The 23,151-nt window shown below is 38.3% G+C and overlaps 1 protein-coding gene across 1 annotated transcript in view; it reads left to right on the top strand.

Moving 5' to 3' along the window:
* The window catches only part of FOCAD (focadhesin), a 92,015-nt gene extending 74,756 nt beyond the window's left edge, over positions 1-17,259 (top strand). The window contains exons 31-45 of the mRNA XM_036403461.2: positions 1,718-1,837; positions 2,707-2,829; positions 3,689-3,766; positions 4,133-4,204; positions 4,372-4,474; positions 5,218-5,298; positions 6,343-6,471; positions 7,495-7,610; positions 8,838-9,098; positions 9,711-9,800; positions 11,318-11,495; positions 12,891-13,003; positions 13,935-14,186; positions 15,339-15,414; positions 16,788-17,259. Coding sequence (XP_036259354.1) covers positions 1,718-1,837; positions 2,707-2,829; positions 3,689-3,766; positions 4,133-4,204; positions 4,372-4,474; positions 5,218-5,298; positions 6,343-6,471; positions 7,495-7,610; positions 8,838-9,098; positions 9,711-9,800; positions 11,318-11,495; positions 12,891-13,003; positions 13,935-14,186; positions 15,339-15,414; positions 16,788-16,861 — 1,866 coding nt within the window. The 3' untranslated portion in view covers positions 16,862-17,259. The remainder of the gene's footprint in view (positions 1-1,717; positions 1,838-2,706; positions 2,830-3,688; positions 3,767-4,132; positions 4,205-4,371; positions 4,475-5,217; positions 5,299-6,342; positions 6,472-7,494; positions 7,611-8,837; positions 9,099-9,710; positions 9,801-11,317; positions 11,496-12,890; positions 13,004-13,934; positions 14,187-15,338; positions 15,415-16,787) is intronic.
* The last annotated feature ends 5,892 nt before the right edge of the window (positions 17,260-23,151 follow it).

Below are 23,151 nucleotides of genomic sequence, written 5' to 3' on the forward strand. Positions count from 1 at the left end.
TATGTCTGCTGGGAAAAAAAGTGATAATAACAGCAATAATAAGAATAGAATAATGTGTAATCTTGAAAAGACATTAAGAAACTGCCTGAAAAGATAACAGACATGATCCTTTAAAGGTCTTCTTTAATTTCTTAACCCCAAATAAAACTGTTGAAAGTTGGATCATGAGTAACTATGAATATGGGTCTCTTACATACAGTTGTTTACTGCCCATCTGATCTACTAAAAGCAGACAACAAGTTACTCTCAGAGAGAACTTAAATGCTAATACTTCGTCCTTCAATATGCCTTCTGTATATTTCTTTGAAATTTTGTGTCACTAGCTAATGTGAATTCTGTACTTGTGCATGCTGCTATGGTCCCATTTATGTTTTCTTTATGTTTTGAACTCTTAAACTGAGCCCTGCATTTCAGGGAGTTTTTTCCCAGGATACGTCCTGTAAGTTTTGACATGGTCCATGTACTTAGCCTATAACTCTGCTGAGGTAAAACTCGAGAATGAAAACTGATGAAATTCAAATAGTTTGCCACAGAAAACAAAAATCAGAACAAGCAGATGTTTTGCACGAGAAAAGCAACGCTGTCTGTACATGATATATGTAAGACTGGAGCAGCTGAGCAGTTGAGTTGCATAATCCTCTGTTTTTCCTACAGGAGTCAATAGAGATTGATAGGATTATACTTTTCCCCCTGTTGGTAGTGTTCTGAAAGCTCTTTATTAAACATCTTCATAGATGGAGTTTTATTTTTTTGGCAGTACATGTGTGTTGAGGATTAGCCATTTGAAACTTACAGTTCATGCATTAAAATTACTTACAGCTATGAAATAATTTATGTGTCCCCAGAGATCTTCAAGTGCATTATTGAAATTAAACTGAGTTCAATACAGCAACTTCTGAGATGAAAGGCAGCAACTGTTTAACATCATGAGACAGTTTGGGAAGAAAAAGAAAACCTACCCTTAACAATTAAAACCTCTGTAAGGATTTGTAGAGATGAGTAAAATTTGGGCAGCACTCTAGGATGAATGCTACTATATGAAATGCACAGGAGGCTCTTTCAGAACTGTAGGTGATTTGCATATAACCCATTGACCTGCAGCAGCAAAAGGTACAGTCTGCACATTACTTGCTAGAGGTCAAATTGATGTAAATCCTGCACAGTAGGTAGGTGCTCTCTGCTTCCCTCAGAGTCATGTGCTGTTCTGCTGCTTAACTTTGGTACAGAGGAGGTTGCAACAAAGCACACTTGCTTTGTTGGTAGTTCAGACTTCACTTATTATTCCATGGCAGAAGAACAGAAAAGCAATGTTGCTGGTGATTCCTTCTGCAAGGATAGGAGGCTGGTGTTGTGGGATGTGTGTGAGAGACAGTTCTACGTGCTCATTTTCTGGCCTGGCGGACCTGCGTGATGGGAGCACAGCATGCTGAGTATGCTTACATAAATAGTGATCAGATACTTGTATTTAGAGAATAGCTACATTTGTGTGGAAGGTCAGGAGTTTGACCTCTGTAAAACCAGAGGTACTTCAAAGCTTTAGTTGTGTTTGTTTAACATTATTAGCGTCAATGAAGAGTGTTTCAGAGAGGGAATAAATATCTGAAAGTATAAACTGAAAATGTTACATCTTTTCTGTCATGCTGGCACATTATTCAGTGTGACCATTGTTACAGTGAGCTTGATTAGAGACTAGTTAATGGAAAAAAAATTTTTTCAGGTACTTGCCTATTCTGTGGCCTGTTCCTGTGTCTCTGCTTTCAGTGTTGGAATCATAGAAGCAGCTGAGGCTGAAAAGGCTATGAGCAAGCTACGGACCTTAGCAGAAAATAATCAGCAGGTAATAATTCTGTATTTGGGGTTTGCTTTAGTTTTCTTTCTCTCTTTATCTATTTAATATTGGATGCTGCTTTTCCCGAACTGTAATTCAAGACAATTATGTTGCTCCACTTTCATCATTAACTAATACTGATGAATGTATTTTGCATACCACACAATTACTAAGATTACCACTTGATTCATTAATGCATATAGCAATTACCAGACAGTGAAATAAAAGCAAGTTGCATGTGTTTGCATTTAGAAGAGAAATTGTTACATTTCATGTCTTTAGTACCTGTATCTTGCCATTTTTTGTCTCTTTTATAGCATATTTCTATAATTTCTTTTTCTTGGTGGGAAAATACATCAACTGTGTGTTCTGAATTTTTGCTGTGCCTGAACCACTGACAGTGCATAACCATAAACATAGCCACAGCTTCCTACAGGTGTGTGTTTCATCCCTAGTGTCCTAGGGTACCCCTCAAATTGCCAAAAATAATATCAATATTTTAGTGCAAGTTCTTTTCTGGTTAATGTTTGCCAGGAAATAAAGGAGCTAGGGGAGGCAACCATTTTGAATCAAAGCCTGCTGTTATGTTAATCAATTGTTCAGAATGTTTATCTGAAAAATAGGAAGTCAGTGCTAGAGCACTAGTCTGTGCTAGAGCTTTTTATCTTCATGTCAGAAAATCTGCTCTAAAACCAAAGCTCTATGTGTCAAAGATTTAATCTTAGAAAATCCCATGTCACTTGAAATAAAGTATCTGGTATTCTAGGCAAAGATTGTTGGGAAATAATAAATATGTGAGTAATGTTTCAATAATAAATGTATAAAAATACAGATTCCTTTGTAAAATCTGTTTTAATGAGTTCTTTTTCACCTTACAGACCTACAGTTTTGCTTTAGCTTTAGGTGCAATAGTACATGGATTGTCAGCTTGTGGTCATGGGAAAGCTGAAGACCTGAGTAACAGACTAATGCCAGCCTGGATAAAAATTGTGCTTGCAGAGGTAAAGGAGTTTCTATGCATATCCTGCTTTTTGTACTTGTTTTGTTGGTTTAGGGTTTTTTTGCATAGGTGAGGGTAGAGGAGGTGGGGAAGGGATGGTGTACAGTTTAAAATTAACAGTAAAAACATAATTTTCTTTGCTTCTTGCAAGGAGTGATGTTAGGAAAAGTTAGGACTATCTGAATATGCTGTTTGATATTTGGAAGCAAGAGGATAATTTTGGGCTGTTTGCTAAAGAGAAAAAATCCCTGTTTCTCTTCAATTTGGAAAATTTATGAGAAATGCTTATCTCAATGAGGTCTTAATTTGGACATGTTCACTAATTTGGAACAATGCCCAAGGATAAAGTCTAGGTTATTAAGTGAAAATGTCTTGTGAAATCAGGTGCTGCTTGTCAAAAAAGAAAGAAAGAAAAAGAAGTGTGATTATAGTGCCTTAGTCATTAAAATTATTTCAATTTATCTGGAAAAGTTAGGTGTTCCAAATCAAACTCTAATATTACATATTAAGATTGCAGCTAAAGGTAATTATCAGTAAAGAAACTGGTTTTGAGTTGAATTGCACTGGTATATTTTGTGGAATACAGATTGTGCTAGGAAAAGAAATGATTTGTCAATCCATGATGATTTCAGATTTGGAGGAGTGAGGAGGAAGCTCATTCCTTAATTGATAAAGCTTTCATTCATCAAGAGAGGGATTAGTATTATCTACCATGCTGGAATCTGATCTGAAAAGGCTATTGGGATTAGAGGTGTGCTAGTGATAGTAGTCATTTTTTTTAAGTTGGAAGAACAAGCATTTAGTCCTAAAGTAGTGTTGTGTCATCACATTGGCTCACTGGTCCTGAATTATGCTTCCAGGGTTCTCCAACAATGGAGCGTCTGGCTGCTGTCAGTGGGCTGGTTGCACTGGTGGGCTCTGAAGGAGCCATGATACAGGTCAGAATATGCAAGCAAATGGTACCTTAATCTCATGGAGAAATAGAAGGCAAGATGGGATGCATGCTTCCCATTCCTACAGCAATGGCTGTAAACCAGGACATCACATTTTTGCAATAATTCGTGTTTGGTACAAACCAAGCAACATTGAATTGCAGTGCGTAAAATGGGACTTGTTCCTTTGCCTTCATATGGCCCATGTGCAATGCCACTGGGGAAAAGTTTTCAGCCCATGTAAGCTTTCTCCTTTTCTCTCTCCCACTCCCAGAGAAAGGCATGAGTGCAAATGTAATCTGTTTTCAGAAATTTTTCTATTTGTTGCTTCTTTTTTGTCTCTTACAAAATTAACCTCTTTTTCTCTTGCAGCTGAAATCTGAGAGCATTCAGTCCTCACAGTTTCAAAGTAAGCTGAATGAAGTGATCAGAACCCTTACACAGGTAAGAAGGTAGCCTCTATTTCCTCCTTTGGATAATGCACTAGCATACCTTCACACCTTGCACAAGCAAGACAAGTCTGTTTGAAAGGAGCTATGTAATGTTTGTGTCCAGCTTGAATGAGGCAGTGTAGGGAAATTTGTCTAACTAGTGCTTTATTGTCTCAACAGATAATTAGTTTCTCTGAGCAGATTGGTCTTCAGACAAATGCAGCAAGACTTCTGGGACGTCTTCACATGTCCTGTTTGTCTTCTACCCAGAACAGAGCATCTGGTAAGATGCTTTATTACTGCTTCTTAAAGAACATGTAGAAATAGTGCATCACTAAAAAGACAGTGAGGAACACATGAGATAATGCTAACATTTTAGAAGTATTTTCCTAGAACAGATCTTCTCTGGTTAGCTGTGCCCTTTCCGGGTGGCCGATACATTGCTAACTTTAAGTGTTGTTTCAATATCCATTGGTAAAGGCTGGATAATTAATAATTAATGAAATACCAGTAACAATCAAAAGCTAATGAAGTTGAAGCTGTTTGCTTTGGTGTAAACTAATCTGGGAACCAAAAATACAAAATGTAGATGAACATCACAGAGAAAAGTCTTTCAAAGTTTCTGCTCTTATGTATGCCTGCATGCACACATTCCTGCCTAAGGTTAGATAGATATGAAATGTCTCTGCTCCATTAGACTTCTTAAAATTTTGAAGCACTCCCTTTCAAAGCCCAGCTTGCAGTGCCCAATGTATTTTTAAGGAAGTTCGTATCCCTGGCTTTTCAGTTGATCTGTGAATTTGTTTTTTCAGATCTGGCACCTCTCACCACCAGAAATGTTTAGCTTGCCTTAAAGGTAAAAAGGCCAATATGTCCATCAGTCTTGTGGTCTAAATACTCTGAGTCACCTACAGAATCAGTTAGCTCAAACACAGCTCAGTTTGGCCTTTAAATTTACCTGGGAGCAGAAGGTTATAATTTTGCTGATGATGTTTTAGAATATAAGCAGTCTTTTTATCTTCACAGTTCCTCCAGATTTTGGCTACTTACCTGTAAACAGCTTTATCAGGGCAGCCATTGACTTTGCTATTGAAGGCGGAAAGAAAGGTAAGGATCAAACTACAGTATTACTCTGGGAAAATTGTTTTGGCTATAAAAGATGACCTTAAACACTTGTTTTTATTTGCTAAGAGAACTTTTCTAAGTACAAATTTGAACTTCGCTAATGTGAGGTATTTAAAAAAGAAATTTAATTACAATCATAAAGATAAGTTAATATTGTGTAGTTAGGACTTTAGTTTTCTCCACCTGATTTTTGACTTTTAAAACCCTTTTCTCTCTATTGGTGAGATGATGTTTCTTCCCTATGAGAAGGAAAGTCTAATAATTTTTAAGTGTTAGCCTGTATGCTCAGTTAATACTCCATCATCAGACCAACTTTATGCTGCCCCTTGTTTAAATCATGCTGGATTAAGATTCTCTGTAACAGAATGGTATTAAACAGATTACTGCTGGGATAGATGCAAAGAGGCCTGAAGAAAGTATGGTCTTACATGAGGAAGCCTGGTAAAAGCGATGTCTCAGAGTAGTCTTAAGTAGGATAGAGAGGATTGCTTCTATGTGGAGTTAAGTGAGCTCACTGCTGTCCTATGAAGCAAGCTTTGCTTTAAATGGTGGTTAAAATGCCTATGTTTTGATTCCAGGAGGACTGCGTTAACTTATGTTGACATAAGTTAACATGATATGTAGCAAAGGTTAGCACTTATCTGACTGTTCTTTTGGCCTGCATCTACAAGATGAGAAACGAAAGCATTATCAGAAAACTGCTGTTCTTCCATTAAGAAATGCAAAAATACTACCTTACTAGATGAGGAATATCTATAATTAACTTGTAAATTTACTCAAGAACAAGGGACCAGAAAGTTTCTGTTTTTTACTAACAAAAAACAGTTTGACAGGACATTAAAAATGTATCTGTTCATTATAAATGAAATGACTAATTCTCAGATGCAAAAGGAAGTAACAGTGATTTTGTAACACTTTTCAGTTCTTTACTAGAGCTTGAACTTCAGTGTAGTGTTCACATTCTTTGCTAAGCTGTTCAGGCAAATATGTATGTATACAATTCAGACTCTGAATCTTCTGTTCTAGGCCCTGAATCTGTCCCAGCTGAACTGGTGAAAGTAGCACTGGCACCCATTGCATTAGTTGGAGAAAGCCATCAATATCCCCCTGTAAACTGGGCATCCATTCTTTCTCCTTTGATGAGGCTGGACTTTGGTGAGAGTAGTAGTTTTCTATTAAGACTTTTGTATTTGTCACAAGAGTTCTTTACTAATGCTTTTACAAACTTTGGAGCCCTCTTCAGGTCTTGAAGTTAGTGCAGTGGCTAGTTTTATTATGCTTTCAAGACTGACTTTTTAGTGTTTGCAAGTATATATTTGTCATCACCATGTGGATACTGTTTAACTGAAGAACAACTAAAGATCAGAGCTGAGAAGTCCCCTAAAATGTTGGTGAAAGTGGCCTGAACTTTTCATTTGAACTATTTATATAAGAGTGCATCATAAAACTCAACTACTTGTATCCTGTTATCAGTAACTGGTAAATGCTTGGTCCAATGCCCGTGTTAGAGCCTGCATGCCACTTTTTCACATATTTGAACTGTTTGGTAGTTCATCTAGCTGTCACTAATTTGAAATGCACTTTCTCCTAAATTACACAGGGTAATAATTTTCAAAATAGTCAAAAAAGATTCCTATAGTGAGGTCTGCCATTCTTATGAAGAGCTGAAACTTGTTAAATGTCTGGAGAGTTTTTTTTATTCCTGCTTTTCACTTAGGAGTCTTACTTTTGTAAATCAAGGAATTTTCAGAGGAAACAGTACATCTGTTTTGTGGCTGTTTTATATTTCAGACAGCATCATAGTCCAGGAATATTGACTCATTTTCCCTTCTGTGGATTAAATATCGACTTTATTTGGAAAGGAGGAGTTTTTGGTTTTTTTTTAATTTTTACTTTTCTTAGCATTCCCATATTTTTGTTCCTGAGTGAATTGAAATAACTTGAACAAATGCTGATACTTCTTGCTGAAAGTACATGAATGTAAAGAAGAGTATTCTATTATGTATGTGTTAAAAAATGTATGTGTTATGTGTATGATAAAATCCTTTAAGTAGGATTTTTAGAAAAATAAGTTGTAATGCTCTAGTAGAAAAATAGCTCTCCTTTATTTTATGAGTTGAGAACAAATTTAAAGGGAAAATATTTCTTTATAACTTAGTTTGTTTTCTTCTGTTTTAGGTGATGAGGTAAAACATCTCTGCCTTGAACTGGCAGTGACACAGGCCCAGTCATCTCAAAATGCAGCTATGCTTTTAGGGATGTGGGTGGCACCTCCCCTTATCTACAGTCTCAGTGTACGTATGTCAGAAAACTTGTGGGAGCTCAGCACCTCTTTCATATAAAATTCCTCAGTGACAATGTTTAGGTGTCTCACCAGAAAAGGATTACTGGGTTCATAATTCTTCAGAAATACCATTTAGTGAGTATTTATAGTGAGAGAGAGGTTATTATGGGGCTTTGAAATTCAAGGCAGACTTAAGACCTGCTACACTCGTTTTACTTTACTGCTTAAGACTTATAGTGCTGATAAACGGGAGACATAAAGCATGGCATGTAGGGAGAAAAAGTATCTTTATTTTTACCAGCTAAATGTCTTTAAAAAAAGGTCCGCCCTAATCTGTCCAAAAGCTTACCTACTTTTTCTAGCAAGGTCTCTTGATCTAGCTAACTAGTAAAAAAAGCTATGTCTTGAGAACCTTGCCTTAATTTTGTAGATACCCAACAGACTAACCTACAGTATAATCAGATTTGGTCTTATCCTTCATTGCTTTTCTGTTCTTCTGGAATTGAAAGGTGGATTCCATGGTGCAGTATGTTAAACTCCCTGAATCCCACAGAATACTTGACTGCACATTTCTGTTACTTTATCCAAGTTCAGGAGCAGATTCATGACAATTCTCAGAAAATTAGTTGCTTGTTTCTGTGATCTCTTCAAGGAATGTTTTTTGTTTTAATTCATTAGTCTTAGATATGCAAATATTTGCTGGTAGTTTTAAGGTACATAATTGGTAAAGTACCAAAAAAAGAGATTTTATTTCTGACTACCACTTTTCCAGCTGCAGTGGGAATTTGAGGTCACAAAATAAGATGAGCCACGGAGAACTAAGCTCTGCATTTCGTACAGGTTATTAATTCTTCTTCACTAGCTAGCAATATTCATGTTTCTATGGCTATCATACTTCTGTCACTGACTGTCTAGACAGTCTGTGTGCTTTATGTAGGAATGCAGTGGGTGCCATGTAAAAATATTGCCCTGTCCATATGGGGATGTGATGTCTAAGGTTCATTGAAAGTAAGTTCTTCAGTTTTTAATGAAAACAGAATATTGACATGTTTGAACTCTTTTTAATTCAAAAAATTCATGACAAAAAGGGAAGAAGAAAAGACCTGAGAAATATCTATGACTTTAAGTGCTTTTATAAGTCGTGTTTGAGCCACTCTTTTTATAATTTTATCCAACAATAGTTCAAGGTCAATGAAGAGCTAGATTTTGAAATGGAGCAAAAATTTTTCCTTTTCAGATGAAAACTCAGAAATATCTTTTCATGTCCCTGTCCCTGTGGATGCAACATGTTGCAGAAGACAAACTGCAGTCTTTTACAGAAGTGCTTCTGATACAACAATTTGAAGTGAAGAACCGCACAAAAAACCCAGAAATTTGCCAGTGTGTTCTACAGGGGCTCATCCAGGCAATGAAACTTCCCAACCCTGCCCAGTTCTGCTGGAGCTTTTTGTGTCAGGCTGTGGAGAAGATATATGAGCTTCTTCCAAATGAGGTTCAGGTGAGGAGTATGAATGAGGTGTGTGAACACTGCACTAGGTATTTTTTTAATGGTGGTAAGGCCCATCTTTTTGCACTGATGCATCAGATTCAAAACATTAATTAGATGTACAATTTTTAATTATATTAGTTAAAATAACAGCATAATTTCAGTTTAACTTATTTTTGGTTATTTTAGAATATGATGTTGTGAAACCAATCTAACGTGCACTCCTCCCTCATAAACGATTCAGTAATGGAAAATTACAGTATTAGTACCGAAATAAATTTTAATGAAAGAGAAGTGAACAATGAGAAGGCTTTCTTTTTCCCCACAGAGGATTCAGTTTCTCACAGTGATTTAAAGAAGCTATTTAGCTACAGAAAATACTTCCAAGGAATGGCACTTTGCCATTAAAAATAAAATAAATTCTTTAAAAGTATTCAAATACCATTGTTTTTGTATATTGATGTACATCAAATTCCTCAGCAAGTACAGAATTTCTAAAATAGATTAGGTGAGGCTAGAAGATAGATTAATTATTCATCATTATCATTAACAAGTTCCTAAACTCACCAATTTTTATAATGAAGAAAGCCAGAAATAGACATGCATTTAATTTTCTGTTTGCAGAGAGGTGAACTGGAGATGTATATCGACGTAGCCAGATGTATTTCAGAAATGGGTGATTCAGAGATCAATCGCATTGTCCAGATCTCCAAGGTAATTATGTTTAATTATGCTCTTTTATCACCAGATCATGTGAAACAAGCAACCTTGTAATTTCTATTGTCACCAGACTATTTTAGCTCACTGGGAGCATTTAATTGTTTTACTTGACATGTTGGTAAGAGTGTTTTGGATTTAATCTGCAGGCAGTAGAGAGTAGCAGAAGTGATAAGAATCCATATCCCAAACTTTCTCAAAGAGACTGAAATACTCATGATTTCACCTGGCACATTTGAACCAGAGAGTCTTAACTAATTTGGTGAGGTGGGGGGTGGGGGTTGGCCCCTTCTCTCAGGCAACCAGTCCCAGACAGGATGAGAAGATGCAAAGCTGCACTCCTGTCTCTCCTAAGCTGCACCAGGAGAGGTTTAGGCTGGACATAAGGAACAACTTCTTCACAGATAGTGTGATTAGACCTTAGAATGGGAGTGCCACACTAGAGAGATGGTGGAGACAGTGTCCCTAGAGGTGTTCAAGGAAAGACTGAATGTGACACTCAGTGCTGAAGTCTTGTTGACATAGTATTGTTGAATCATATGTTGGACTTAATAATCTCATAGGTCTTTTCCAATCTAACTGATTCTCTGATTCTGGGAATTACTTCTCAGAACAGGAACAGGAATGGTGTGAACCAGAGTGGTGTTATATCTTCTAAATCTCAGACCAATGATGCAAACAGCAGACCACTTGGTTAATATTAGCAGTCCTCTTTGGTTAATATACCCACCTGCTTGAAACTGGACTGTAAATGGATCCTGGTGACTAGCTGTCCTGGAACTGGTGTATCTGTGCTTCTGTTAAAAATGTGAAATAATTGACTGAAAAACCTTTCATTCTTGACTTTATGTTCTGTATTTACATTCACATGCAGAATGTTTCCTGGTGGACAAGATGACTGAGGATGATAATGGAATAAAAAAAGTTTTTGTCTTGTAGCTCACCAGTGGAATCAATTAGCAGTGGAATTCTTAGCAGCTGAAATGCTAAGGAAGTGACCTGTGTGGAAGAACTTGATGTTTTCAGATCAAGCTTTTAAAAACAAACATCTTTGACTGAAGCCTTCTGTTCTGTTTGCTATGAAATTCACTAGAGCATCAAGCATTCAAATAGGTTGTGGAAGCTGAACTGTCATTTCCTTGTATTTTTCACTTCTTATTTCACACTGGAAGACATAATTTAAGAAAACCTCTTTTTGTCACTACAGTGTATCTGTCTTGCAAGAAGACTTGAGTGTCCAGAACTGTTAAGCTGGCTCATTCCATTTCAAAGGGGAATGTAAAATTTAAAGCATACGAAAACAAGCTGTACTGAGTTACTTTGCTGGCCTATTTTGAACAGTGTAAAGTTCAAGTAGCATGTACAGTCTTCTGTGTAATAATATGTCTTGAGGAAAATGAAGCCTCCTAGTTATTCAGAGTTTCTTAATTTTTTTACAAAGAAGAATGCAGAATTTACTGTTCCCACAAGAAATGTACCTTTAAATTTAACTTTTCTTTTTATTGCATTTGCAGAACAATATGGAGAAGGCCACGTTTGTGAAAGTGTATTTAGTTTCTCAAGGCAGATTGCCTCTGACGAACTTGAGTGCCGTGATTCATATTGTGGCAGGATATCACCAGAAGAAAAATATTTTATGGATGTTCTTGCATAGTTTCTATCATGCTCGCATTGTGAGACATGAAAATACAGGTAAAATTAGACTTAAAGAAGAATCAACAATGCAATCAACAGATATTTATGAATCTACATTGGTTCCTTTAAAATAATTTTAAGATAATTTTACCAAAGTGTTTCCAAATTTTTCCATATTAGAAACTACTGTCTTCAGAATTCTTTTATTATTCAAGTACTTGTATCAAACTTTGCATTTATGTTTTACTCCAGTTACTTCTTTTTCTGTGGTCCAACTACAAGTCATTTGTCTCATCAATGTGGTTTACAGACCAGAATTTTAACTAGATCTGTATCTCCCACTCTTTTTAGGATAGTGTTACAGATGTACATAGTACATCTGTACATCTCAATACTGCAACTCTGCTAATCTTCTGACCTAAAATCTGACTTACCAGTATGTGACACAGAAGGTGGGGGATGTTCCCATGAGACTGGTTGAACTAGGGACATAACTTTCTTTCCTGAACTCCTTGCACTGATTTAACACAGGAAATAAATTTCCTTTTTTTTCCTCCTCATAACTATACCAGATAGTCATCTGGTGGGTTAATGATTTGGGCTGGCTCAGCTATGGGTCTGACAAAGTATAGGGGCTGATGCAAGAGAAGTAGGAGAAACACACAGGAAGATATGGAAGAAACAAGAACAGAAAGATACAAGAATGAGGTCTCATTTTCATGACAGAAAGGTTTTTGTCTGCCTGTGTTCACTGAACAACTTCAAAGCATTATATTGCCAGGTGCTTTAGCTGCCAACTGTGTTTGAAGAACTTCAAGCAGTAGTAAGTTTTACTTGAGTGAAGTGAGGATTCTTTGGGTAAAAGAGGAGACAGCATGAAAGGAGGCACTTGTATGTGGTCTTGGTGGTGAGCTTCTAGGTGGTAGAACAGATTATGGATAGCAGAATCTGAATCAATGAAATGTCTTCCATCCTTGAGATGAATTAAGGGCTGATTTTATTTTCATGCTTTGACCACAGTTTACTGACTCTCTCAACACTGTAGGACCATTTTCACAGTAATTTGCACATTGAGGGAGGCTTTAGGATTCTGTAGCAGTCATATGTGCATACTTGGTCCTACAGGCTGTCATTATGTGAAATAATTCTCATTCAGTCTTTTGTTTGTGGTTTTGTGTTTTGGTTTTTTTTTTTCTCGCTTCTTTTTTGTGTGTGTGTGTGTGCATGTGTTCAATGTGTTGCCTGCATTATAAGCAGCATTTCTGTACTATTTAAGGGCTTGTATGTTTTCTGTCAGTGGCAGAATTAATCAGATGTGGTAGTGGTGTTGATGATCTTTGTTCTTCTACAGTTGGTACTTTTCTGCTATAGTGATTTTCTGTGCTTGCTTTTTAATGAAAAGCAATGTGTTCTAGTATTTGACATGAGTCAGTCTTCTTTTTCTTTTTCTAGGAGTTCTGAAAAGAATGGACTGGCTGTTAGACCTGATGGGCTACATCAGAAATGTAGCATGCAAGTCAATACCCTTACAAAATGGTGATCTGAAAGAGGTTGATCTGAAAGAGGTAATGGCTGTGAAAATTATTTGGTGCAAGGACAGAAGGAGGTTCTGATATATTTCACATTTTTCTGCAGTAATAAGCATCATTCCCCATGCTTTTGTATTTTAGAAGACTGTGATCTCACCACCACAGAGAAGATCTTCACAATTTTTGTGAATGAATGTGTATTTAAAACTCTTACTTTAAAATAACTTTTATGTTTAAGTTATGATGGAAACTTAAGGCAACTAAAGGAAATAATTCCTTAAAATTTACTGTATTTAGAACAATTGAAGGAAAATTTTGAATTCACTAATAGAACTGTCTAGGCAGGTCAGAACTGTGTAGTTTCTGGTTCTGAGAGGGCTTGGACAGTTTTAAAGAAATCATGTTGTTCACCAATTTTAGAGCTTCTGTTTGGGGACATAAAATAAGCTGCTGCTTAGATCAGGAGGGCATTAATTATATTGCTGCAATATTTCCCAACCATTTATAGCAAGGATCACAAAGGTGGCCATCTCTGATTTCCCTCAACAGTCAGGTTGCTGTGAAAAAGTTATTTCCCCATTTTAAGTGAGTTGTAGATCAGCTTTAATCTAAAAGATGATTTTAGAAGAGTGTGATTTTACTTTTCTTTATGTGGACATTTTAGTTTGAATTTATAAAGAGGTTTATGCTCTTGAAAGCATAGAAGGATATTAAAAACTTTTTAGTTCTTGCATTTTGAATTTTGCCTGATTTTTTAGATGATTGTTTTTAAGAGCAAGTCATCATCTGGATTTTGGTCTTGGGTTTCTTTAGTTGGTTTCTTTTTTGGATGAGTTTTTTGTGGTTTTTTGTTGGTGGGTTTTTTTGGGTTTGGTTTGGTTTTTTTTTTTTGGTGAGGTTTTAAATTTTTTTTCTCCTTCTGTATTATTCATTTAATGAAGTGCATTTTTGTCTTTTCCCTGTTTAGTGCATAGATTTCCTCATGTGGTTGTTTGCAGCTTCTGTTTTGGCCTGGGCTGACCATGGTGCACCATTACTGCTTGGCCTCAGTGCTGACTGGTCACTGTGGAAACACCACATGGTATCACCAGAATTATATGAGGAGCACATTGGCAAGCACCCCACTGACAAGTTTGCTGTGCAAGAGACTCTCACTCTCCTTCCAAGTAGTCTTTCCCTTTTGCTGGCTAAAGAACCATGGAAAGAACAAACACAGAAGGTAAAATTGCATGTAGTGCAATTTGAGTAGCATCTCACTTTACATGAGAAAGCACCCCATTTTTGGTAGTCACCTTGGATCGTAGATAGAGCAGTTATTTCCTCTATATTTTATTGCATCTCAGTTGTGATCTCACTTTATTGTTAATCAGATATGAAAGTAGTTTCTTAAGTAAAATTTGAGAGTTGCAAAAAAATATAAAATTCCAAAGCTGGGAGTCAAACTCTTAAGAAAATACAGCCAGGAGAAGAGAATTGGGAGCTGCTGGTAGCAAGTCTGTGTTTTAAACACTGAAAGGATCCTCTGCAGCTGGACACACCAAACTGTAAATTCAGAGCAATCAAAGATCTTCTTCACAGTTTGCAGTATGTGTCATTTATTTTGAAGTATGAGTTGAAAATAAATGTGGAAAATTGGGCCTAATTTGGCAAACCTTCTGTGCAATTCATGTAGTTGCTATATGTGGAAGTACTGTTATTGATCTATAGATTAGTAGTTAGCTGTCTTGTGCAAACTGGAATCTCTTGAGAACTCTCTGAGCATGCTTCTGTGCTCAGAGTTACCCCTGAAGTCAGAATTCAGAATGTCAAAGGAATGCAGGGGTGAGCTGTTAGTATGCAAGTGCCTAATTAGGTTTTAAGGAAGAATGTGAGGCCTTGCCCTGAAAATCATCCTTATGAGTTTAAATACCATATTGTCATCCAGGCACCCTGCACTGCCAGAAAAAAATAACAAAAAATGAGAGAGGTCAAAAGAGGTCAAAAGAGGAACAAAGGCAATAAGAGTTCTGAAGTAAAACATTTGGACAAGAGACTGATAAGAAAGAATTATATTAATAGGTTAAAGGTATGAACAGGCAAGATGGAGGGAAGCTGTTTAATGTGCCTTCTTCTTACAAAGAATTATTGCTGACATAATGAGAAGGAACAAAGGGAGTTTCAGATCCAGCTATGGGAAGAATTGCGTTGACAGGGAGATGTACTCAAGGGTGTTTTGTTTACTTTGGGCAGAAGCTTCATTGGCCACTGTCTCTGATTAGATAACTGAATTTAGCAGAAATCAAATGTTGTCTGTCAAACTGAAAATAATTCATCATGTTCTGATACAGAAGCTTTTTTAATTCAGATTTTTTTTTTGTATTTCTATCTTCAGTTTATTGAATGGCTGATCAATATGATGGAATGTCCTAAGGAAGCATTATCAAAATCTACCATGGACCTGCTGAAAGGTAATATATTTTTAATTGGGCCTCATTTTTCTATAACAGACAGAATAGATCAAAATTCAGTTGTTATAAGGAGTGAGATTTTGCCTTTGAGGTAATTATCACAGGTAAGTTGACATTATTGTCTGTAACACTTTACATTTGCTGTTTCATCTTCCGATGCTTATGATGTAGCACTTAGGGTCCAAAGGACTTAGAGGTACATCTAGTACACAAGCTTATTTCATTGATAGATCTGTCTGTTGTTTTTGAAGTTACCCTTAAAAAAAAGATGCAGGATACTATTGGGAAGTCCTCTAGTGCTAGAATACAAATCACATAACTTAGGTGCAAGTAAGGACTGCGCTGTGTGGAAGGGGTAGGAGGTGAACTAGGACAGCCTAGTAAAGGGGTCTGAGAAAAAAGGAAAGAGAAATAAGGATTGCTGAAAAGATGCATGAAAAGAAAGATGGAAAGTAGACAATATGTTGAATTATGGTAGGACTTGCAGCCCTAGCATGCATCCTATTGCTTATTTACATGTGTAGGATCTGTGCAAGTAATTTTAAGAGGACACCACAAATATTTGCAAGTGAGGTAAGTGCATTTGTGCTTCTCTCCATGAACACAATGCACTTCCTTTGTACCAGCTGATTTGTTAGACCTAAACAAGGCTTCTTGAAATCCGGTTATTGAGTTATTTGCATTAATAGGGTAATTACCCTTGTTTTGATGTCTGCAGTTTTAGTCACTCTGATAAATTCCCCTGTAATGTCTGCTAATCTCCAGCAGAAGCAATGCTAAGGGCTGTTGGAGAACCTCTTCTGTACATCAGAGAGTTCTGATACTCACCATATATTGTCAGTATGCCCAGACTTATCTCTATAAGTCACTGTTCCCTCTGAGCTTCCCATTTTTTTCCTTTTGCATACTAGAACATGAAACTTCCTTCTGAATAACTAGACTGTGACTAGGTTGGTTACTGGATTTTGTCTAAACACATGATTCTTTCAAATTGAATTAAGAAATCAGTGAGTTGCATTTCCAATCAGTGAATTGAGCAGAGGACTTAAGATTTTGTGCTTCTATTGTTCCCAGTGCCTCCTATGTCCTGGCTTGCATTATTGCTCATTGAATTTGAGCTTTCTGCAGTGTTGGTTGATCTGTGTGCCTAAGTGATAGACTAATTAGAAGATGATGTGATATGATTTCAGTAGGAGATGTGCTACAAAGCAGAGGAAGGGCTAGTATATCACCACAAGTGAAGGAATTATTAAAAGAGTCAGTAAAAGGAGAACTAAACCTATACCTGTGCTAGTAAAATTACTAGGAAGAATACTGTCACATCTTTTCATTTGGACTGCACAATTTAATGCAATTTGTCCCTGTCTTCACAGTTACACTTCTGGCCTTGAGGTCTCTTGCAGAGTTCAAGAAGAAAGCAGTATGGACTAAAGCTTATGGGTGGTAGCTGCACACCATACCTTATCCAAGGAAGAAAACTGTCTGTACTTGAAAACATATTATTATTACTCAGGCATCAAGAAGCTGTATTTCCAAGACAATTCCTATCACAAGATTTTTAATTGGGTTTGGATTTTTTTTACCCTTTTGCTTCATCACAAAAATTCCTATGAAAAACAATATTTTGTCTTTAAGTGATGTGTTACTGTTTTGCAAATGTGCTGAATCTAAATGAAAAGTACGCATTCAGTTTCAATTGAATTGTTTCAGTGACATCTGGGAACCTCAAGAGCTGGAACGAATATTCCTTTAATTCGTGGGAGCTTTGAAGGAATGGCTGAGAATAAAACAAACTAGTAAAATTTGATGGATATAGCGTATTTATTAAAGTATGCTTTAGTGTAACAGACTTGGAATGAGCATTATTTTTGAACTGATAATCCTTCCTTTAGTAATAACACAATGTTCTTGTGCAGTAATGACAATGCATTATGACTATATAGTGTGAGCAGGGTTTCTGAAGAGGGGTGGTATGCATGTCTAGGTTGCAATGGCTTTATAAAGATTGCTGAAATGAGTCAATAATCCTGATGGCTGTTGTATTTGCAGCTCCAGGACAGTTGCCATTTTCTTTCCACTTGTAACTGTTCTTGTCTCCTTGACACTTCTCTGCACATAATGAGAATTTTTCCTCTGCCTCCAGGGAAAAGGGACAATATAGTGACTCTTTTCCACATTTATCATCTTAAACAGATTAGCCCCTGCTATTTTCCTTATTTATTACCTTTTTTTCTGAAGGAATAGAGACTTTTTCAGTTTGCAATCTTGCCAAGACAAGTATTACAAGAGATTTTATATTTAGCAATCCTCCTTGCTGAAGTAGACAAAAATTAACTGAATATAATTGGGCACTGGTCCCTAGTGTCTTTCAAAACAGTACTGGTAAGAGCATTGTTGATTTTTGATCAGGAAATTATATTTCCATACATCTAGAAGACACACCCCCCCCGGAGGAGTTATCATATTTTCAGGACTGATAACATTTCCTCTGTTAAAGAAATTCTCCTCTGACTTCTTGGTCACTTGGTCTGTTCAGCCTGGAGAAGAGGAGGCAGAGGAGAGCCCTCACTGCCATTACAATTTCCTTGTGAGGGGAAGAGGAGGGGCAGGCACTGAGCTCTTCTCTGTGGTGACAGTGACAGCACCTGAGGGAATGGCCTGAAGCTGTGTCAGGGGAGGTTTAGGTTGGATATTCAGAAAAAGTTCTTCACCCTGAGGGTGGCTGGGCACAGGAACAGCTCCCCAGGGAACTCACAGCACCAGCCTGACAGAGTTCAAGAAGCATTAGGACAGTGCTCTCAGGCGCACAGTGTGACTCTTGGGGTTGTCCAGATCCAGGAGCTGGACTTTGATGATCCTTATAGCCCCCTTTCTAAATCTATGATTCCATGACTCTTTCTAGGATTTTCTCATCCAAAGGGGTACTGTGTGAAGGCTGAGCATTTCTTCACTGATTGGGTGTGTAAAGGATTAATGCAGTACTTGTTTGCCTTTCCAAAATAGTGTATAATTAGTGGTAGTTTTCTGCTGCATACGCAACTCTATACTGAGAAAACTGTCTGAAAGGTGAATGTGCAGAAGGACTTACTGAAAGTCCTTGTCAGTGAGTGTGCGTCTCAGTTCACGACTTTCCATTTGTGTGCACTTCTTAGTAATCTGTAACAATGCCAAATATGTCACATTGTAATGGTTCCATCTCTAATGTACTGTTTCAAACTAACTTACACCTTTAATCATCTCAGTTTGCATGTCAACTAGCAGTTTAATTCAGATGAAATTTTGTCTTTTTTAAAGGAAATTGCTGTGTGATGCTTACTTGCTGTATTTCAGTTTGCATAGAGGAGCAATATGTAAACATCTGAATTAACTAAATTCCTACTGATGTGTAGTAGAACATGGAAGCCAAGGGATGGCATAGCATGGCCTGAGGGTGGCAATGTTAACAGAACTGTATAGAGCACTGAGAGCTTAAGAGAGTATTTGAAATGTTTGAACCCCAATGCACATGATACAAGAAACAAACAGGATTAACTGGAAGCATTTGACAGCTCCCAAAACTATGAGATTGGGATAAGTGAGACTTGGTAGAATGAGTTCCATGACTGGAATGCTGGCATGCAGAGCTACAGGCTGCAGGGCTGTAGGAGGGATAGGCAAGGCAAAAGAGTTGCCATTGGAAGGCACAGTTTTCACTATCATTCCTTGCAGTTAGGAATAATGTGGTTGAAAGCCCCCGAGTGAGAATTAGAGAGATGGAAAACAAAGCAGGTGTCACTGTAGGTGTCTACTGCTGTTCAGTCAGTCACAATGCTAGCAGTGATTATTTAATCTATGGGCAATGAGGAGAAATCTCTGGACCAGTAGCCCTTGTTCTTACGGAAAATTTCAGTTTCCTGGACATCAACTGGAAATGCCAGACAACTGTGACAAGGAAGTCTCAGAAATTCCAGAAGTATATTGAAAATAATTTCTTGCCACAAGTATTCATTGAGACAACTAGCAAAGATGTCCCCCTCAACTTTCCCCCTGCCCTCACCCATCCCTAACTTGCTGTTTGTGAATAGTGAAGGAGAAGATGGGATTTTTAGATGGCTGTTTTGGCCACAGTAATCATGAGTTTAAATGATGAGTTTAAATTTTTTGGTGTAAAGGAGAAACAAGTCATCAGAGTTGCTATCCTAGATTTCAGAATAGCAAACCTTAAACTGCTCAGGAAGCTAGTTAGCAGTGTCCTCTGGGAATCTGATTTTCAGGGCTTAGAGATCCATGAGTGCTGGTCCATTTTTAAGAGCAACCTTTTAGAAGCACAGGAGCAAGCAAATCACACTATGCCGAAAGTCAGGCGAGAAGGGCAGAAGAGCAGCTTGGCTAAACAGGGAACTCCTCTTGGAACTCATAAAGAAAAGAATGATGGCTGTAAGAAAGGTCAGGCCTCACAGGATGATTATAGAGCTGTGGTTCCCGTGTGTAGGGAGAAAACACAAAAGTCCAAAGCTCAGAGTTGAAACTGGCCAGTGTTGGGTCAGATTAAAAAAAAAAGAAATTCTGAGTATGTTTAGAGCAAGAGGAAATCTAAGGAAAATATTCAACCAGTTCTTGATGAAGGTAGTCAACCCGAAAAAAGGATGAGGAAAAGGCAGAGGTATTACAATGCTTTTGTATCAGTCATTAATAACATTGATACACACTGGTCTGGCCTGTTCTCTCAGTTAGAGAACATACAGCAGCAGTGACTTTCCATTTCTGGACACTGAAACTGTAAATGAGCAGTTATATCACTCTCATCTTTGTTAAGTCTGTGAGGCCTGATGGGATTCATCCCAGAGAACTGGAGGAGCTACCTCTTGGGAGTCTGGGGAAATCCCTGCTGACCAGAAGCTGGCCAACATTAATACAGTTTACCAGAAGGGCTTGAGGAAAGACACAGACAACTGCAGGTCTGTTAACTTCATTACCAGGGAAAATTTACCAAGATCATACTGGATACTATTGAAACGCATTTAAAGAACAATACGCAAGCGCAGTCAACATGAGTTCACGACAGGAAAGTAACTCATCTGAGTAACTCATCTGATACCCTTCTATGATATAGCCACCCACCTAGTGGGGCTTTTGATACTGTCCCTTACAAGATCTGTCTGAACAAGCTGTCCAACGGTGAAATGAGTGGGTTCATGGTGCATGGTTCTGGTTAAAGAACTGGCAGAAGGGTGGAGTTCAAAGAGTTGTAGTGCAGGGAGCTGACAAACAGTCATCTGCAGTGTTCCTCAGGTTTCAAATCTAGGGCCAGTTCAGTTCAATGTATTTATCCATGATTAGGAGACAGGAGTTGAATACACAATTATGTATGCAGATAATACTAAACTTGAAAGTTGCTGTTGACTCTTGAGGGACAAGAGACCTTGCAGAAAGATGTGGATAGTCGAGGATTTGGCTATGATTAATGGCATGAAATTTAACAAGTTAAAATGGTGGATTCTGCATCTGGTACAGAGGCACCAGTTATCAGGTTCCTGATACAAGTCTAAATGGGTAGAAAAGTCACTGGAGAGCACCCCTGTATAAAGAGATCTGGGCATGCTGTTACCTTAATGATTCTACCACAAAGATTTAAGTTCAGAGAATCACAGAATTACTGGAGTGGGAAGGGTCCTCTGGAGAGCAACACACCTCTCCTCATTGGCTCCTCCACCACTTGCATTAATAAGTTATCTTCCTGTATCTACAGGAACTTCCTGGACTGTGTGCCGAGCCATGCTGTGCCTCCCAACAATTATCAGGATTGTTGAATTCTCAGAGGAGAGAGTTCAAGGACCAGGGCCCATGATCTCAAGGCTACTTCCAGTTGCCCACATAGAAAGCCTCATCAACTTCCTTGTTTGAGTCAGGTGGCCTGTAGTAAACACCCACAACACTGTCACCCATTTTAGGCTGTCCCTTAATTTTTACCCAGAAGCTCTCAACTCCTTGTCTGTCCCTGGGCAGAGCTTGCTGCTCTTTCACGTGAAGACCAGCTCCACCACCTCACCTCACTCACCTGTCCTTTCTTAAAAGTACACAGGAATCCATGACAACATACCAGTGGTGACCTATCCCATGTCTCTGAAATTGCAGTGAGAACATGACTCATTGCCAGTTTTTCTTGTTTATTTTCTGTGCTATGTGCATTTGTGTACAGGCACTTCAGGGAGGCATTGAGCATCCAGGTTCCCTGGGAGGAGTGTAAGAGGATTCCCCATTGCTATACACACCCTTGATGTGGTTAGCTCTAAGACTCTCGTCTTGAGGCAGGCAAGCTTGCCCTTGTTGGCATGGCCCACTCCCCAGAAGGAATCAATGGCATGAGAATTGCCACTTTGGACCTCAGCCAAGTCATTCAGTTTAAAGCCCATCTCACCAAATTGGCCAGTCTGCTGCCAGAACTTCTCATGCCCTTTTTAGACAGGTGGATCCCATCCCTCCCTAACAGGCTACAATCATTGAAGTACAACTCACTGTCATAAAAGCCATTATTTCAAACATATTTTTGCCTGCTCAGTTCTGAGTTTTTCCAGGAACTTAGGTGAGGCATTGGAGGTGAAGTAAGAGTGGTCTTTTGTGGTCGCACATGGAAGGCTGACTGCCTCAATCTCCCAACTGCCTGCTCCAAGTTACCTCTGTACCAGAAGAAGGTGAAGCCTTCTCCCATGAGCTCCATACCTTTTTCATGCAGATTACACTTGGGGAACCTCTCCATAGTGAATTTTAAAGAATCCTTTTCCTATTCCAGCCTTTTACCCAGCTATAAGACTCAAGATGTAACATTTTTAACATATAACAATAAACATGGCTTTATCTGTGATAGGTTTGACCTCAGCTGCCTTCCAGATGTCCATTCAGCCCCATCTCCTCAACAGGGAGGGACATTCAATCTCCCTTCTCCTCCTCAACAGGACAGGGAGAAAATAGGATGAGAAAGTTCATGGGTCAAGATAAAGACAGATTGACCATTTACTATTCACTGTCACAAAAACAACTTCAACTTGTGGAAGAAAAATTTATTGCCAATTAAAAATAGAGTAGGATGGAAAGAAAAAAGGCAAAACTAGAACTACCTCCCGCCTATGCCTCCCCTCTTCCTAGGTTCACTTTACTCCTTCAGTCCTGCATTTTCTACCTCCTCCCTCCCCAGGCAGTATAAGGTGGGTGTGGGGATTGCACTTAGGTAATAAACCTTAATCTCTGCTGCTTGTTTGTTTTCTCATTGTTGCTCTGATCCAGCATGGGGATCCCTCCCATGAGGCACAGTCCTTCATGGTTTCTTCTCACAAGCTGCAGCTCTTCAAGCACTGCTCTAGCATAATGGGTTACAGTCCATTAGGAAAAAGCTACCTCAATAGGGGTCCCAAATGGGCCACAGTTCCTGTTTTGCTTGTGTGGGCTCTCCATGGCCTGCAGCTTCCCTCAGGGCACAGCCACCTGCTCCTGCCTGGCATCCTCCACAGGCTGCCATGTGATAATCCTGTCTGGTCTGTTTCTCCTTGGGTTGCAGAGGGACAACCTGTTCCACCATGGTCTTCTTCATGGCCTGCAGAGGAATCTGCCGCAGTGCCTAGAATAGCTCTTCCTCTCCTTTTCCATTGACCTTGGTGTCAATGTACCTTGGTGTCAAGAGCTGTTTCTCTTACATTTTTCTTACTCTTCTTTCTTGCAACTGTGTAACATGTAACATTTCCTACCTTTTCCTAAGTTTTCAGA

This window comes from Molothrus ater, chromosome Z (assembly GCF_012460135.2).
Source record: "Molothrus ater isolate BHLD 08-10-18 breed brown headed cowbird chromosome Z, BPBGC_Mater_1.1, whole genome shotgun sequence".
Classification (NCBI taxonomy): Eukaryota; Metazoa; Chordata; class Aves; order Passeriformes; family Icteridae; genus Molothrus; species Molothrus ater.